This window comes from Orycteropus afer, unplaced genomic scaffold (genome assembly GCF_000298275.1).
Source record: "Orycteropus afer afer isolate SDZICR_OR568_19922 unplaced genomic scaffold, OryAfe1.0 scaffold01032, whole genome shotgun sequence".
Classification (NCBI taxonomy): domain Eukaryota; kingdom Metazoa; phylum Chordata; class Mammalia; order Tubulidentata; family Orycteropodidae; genus Orycteropus; species Orycteropus afer.
The window spans coordinates 129,490-132,171 of NW_006922619.1; the positions used below are offsets into that span (position 1 = coordinate 129,490).

Genomic DNA, 2,682 nt, shown 5'->3' on the forward strand with positions numbered 1-2,682 from the left:
GTGCTCACGCTCCGGCCCTGGCCTCTGCGCCCGTTTTGGCTGCCAGGCGAGAATTTAAGGACCGGGAACGCCAAGACGCCCTCCGGGTCAACATAAGGCTTTGAGGCGGAGTCCACAAGGTTTCACCAAGTAGCCAGCGCACCAGTTTCCAACCCACCCAAGCGCTTGGAGGGAGTGGGTGCCGCGAGGGGGCGGCTCGCGCGGGCAAAGCCTTCCTCCCGCCGCGCAGTCGGCGCAGCTGTGAATGTGGACACGCACAGCCTAGCCCACCGGCTGCTCGGATCGCTTGCCCCAACGCCGCCACGCCGCGGGCGCACGGGGTCTGCGGAATTTCGGCGTCCAGTGCTGCGCAGATGCTCGTGACCTCCACCGCGAAGTCACCGCCGCAGGGCGACGCGAATATCTTGGTGAGCACTGGCACCAGGCATCCTTCGGTATCCAGCCTGATGTGACACCCCTTTGCTGTTGCCTCCTACCTTTCGCTTTCCTAGGTCTCCAAACAGCGGGGCCAGCCTCAAAGCTGACCCCTTTGACCTGCTGGGCAAGTTTGGGCGACCCGCGCTAAGGAGCGGTCGCTTGACCGCAGCCGCCAAGACACCGCTATGGACAGTAAACGCGTGCCTACAGCCCTCACCTCCTCCAGCGGAGGAAATGTTAAGTAAAAGGGAGGTAGTGATAGGAGCTCACTAGTCCTCAAACAGTTGGCACTGCTGCTGCGAAATGGGGGACAAAGTGACTGGGGGACTAGGTGCGGCCTCAGAGATGCCCGGAAATCGGCTGCCACGGCCGGGGCGCAGCGCAGACGCAGCTGAGCCGGAGATGCCCGCGATGCCAACCGCTGCACTCACCACCCAGGCAAGGGGCTAAGGGCGCAGTTTGGCAGCTCATTCTGACCACTCGCGGCCCCGCAGAAACGCCTCTTTTGCCTGGCTTTCCTTGCACTGGCCGAAGGAAAGTTCCCGCGGCCCCCACGTCTCTTCAAAGAAGCTAAGCCCCCTAGCTTTTGGCTCTGCAAGTGCCCACTTCTGTCCCAAGAGGCGCTCAGGTCTCCGGAGCCGCCCATCCCACCTGGTCGTCCCTCCCCCATCCCCGCCGTGAGCACACACACACACACACACACACACACACACACACACATCCCGCTCGCCCCCACACTCCCCTCCCCCAAACCACAGCCGAGCTCGCTCCTGCGCGCGCGCCTCTCCCGGGCCCAAGTGAATAGTCCTCGCGCGAGCGGGACACGGTGGTGGATGCAATTCCGCTCGCCTCCAGCCGCCAGGAGCTCCCAGGCGCCGCAGGCAGCGTCCCCCTCTGAAACAGCTGCGCCTGCACCTGGGCAGCCTGGACCCTCGTGCCCTACCCCCGGGGCCTCGCGCGGGGGGCGCCCCAGGACACCCCCTGCGGGCCGGGTGGAGGAGGAAGAGGAGGAGGAGGAGGAAGAAGACGTGAACTGGGACCCCTACTCTACCCAGGACTTCTGGCTGCACTGCTGCCAATTCTCTTTAAAGGGAGGAGAAAAGAGCCTGGAGAGCATGGGGGGCTGCGAAGTCCGGGAATTTCTTTTGCAATTTGGTTTCTTCTTGCCTCTGCTGACAGCTTGGTCGGGCGAGTGCAGTCATGTCTCCAACAATCAAGGTAAGGGTTGGGGCGGAGAAACAGAAGGGGGCTTATCCGAGACCGGTGCACAAGTCGCCTCCTACAGAGAACTTAATCTTGAGGTCTGCTTTTTCGGGCACACTTCAAGAAGGGAGAGGGGATGCCCGCTCACCACCTCCTGTCCACACCTCCTGGGACCAGGGACACCAGGAGCTGAAGTCCCTTCCTCTTCCAAATGTTTTCAAACAGCTGCCTAAGCATAAGCAGCACTTGAGTCCCACTGCTCACGGCCTCAGGACCGCTCCCGCTCTGAGCCATCTCCACAGGAGGTCAGGCTCTGTGGCAACGACTTAATGGAGACTTCTGTTTCTTGGCGGTCGCTCATAGCAAGGAAAGGTGTAGGTTCCCCTACATGTCTTTATGAAAGGCAGGTCACCCCCTCTGTACCCTGTGGCCACATATCAGCTTGTCGCTGCCAGTTTCTCTCAGCCGCCCGTGCCCAGCCACAACCTGCTACCCCATCAACCATCCAGACCAAAAGTAAATGTGTGGAAATAATTTCCAGATCCAGATGCCCACAAATCCGTCTACGTGGTCTATGTTTTGAGGGCAGGGGTATATAGCATACGTGTGAATTTTCAAGTTTTGATTATTCTATTCATAAAAGTCTAGTTATTGACATTCTTTTTGGGAGGGTTTTGTGTTTCGGTGGGTAAAGTGGTAAAGTGAAGATGAATAGAGTGTAAGAAGTGAAAGTTAGGCTTAATCGAATGGAAGGCACTTAAACATTTTGAAAATGGTCTTTTACTTTAAAATTATGAAATTTAGTGAATTTCTATCATGAATATTAAAAGAGCTATAAAAATAACACCTGAATATTCAAAATGTTCAGAGACTAAGTGGTGAACAACCATAAAAGTTTTCCAGCATGTACCTGATACCTGGCTGGATGCTCACTGGTGCTCTGATGACCACCAATGTCACAGGTTATTTCACACTTTTCTAAATAATCCAAATATAAAATGGCTGTGGTCAATTATCATTACTGTTTTCATATTATGTGTATGTTAAAAGTCCTCAAAATAA

At 56.0% G+C, this 2,682-nt stretch overlaps 1 protein-coding gene across 1 annotated transcript; it reads left to right on the plus strand.

Annotated features, from left to right (window-relative positions):
• Positions 1-1,250: 1,250 nt before the first annotated feature.
• On the plus strand, positions 1,251-1,853 carry LOC103212607. Its single transcript, XM_007958585.2, has one exon. The coding sequence runs from the start codon at positions 1,251-1,253 to the stop codon at positions 1,851-1,853; it is 603 nt and encodes a 200-aa protein (XP_007956776.2).
• Positions 1,854-2,682: the final 829 nt, after the last annotated feature.

What these genes read in the sequence shown, in the direction of transcription:
- LOC103212607 (XM_007958585.2), top strand. Translation starts at nt 1,251, where the DNA reads ATGCAATTCCGCTCGCCTCCAGCCGCCAGGAGCTCCCAGGCGCCGCAG.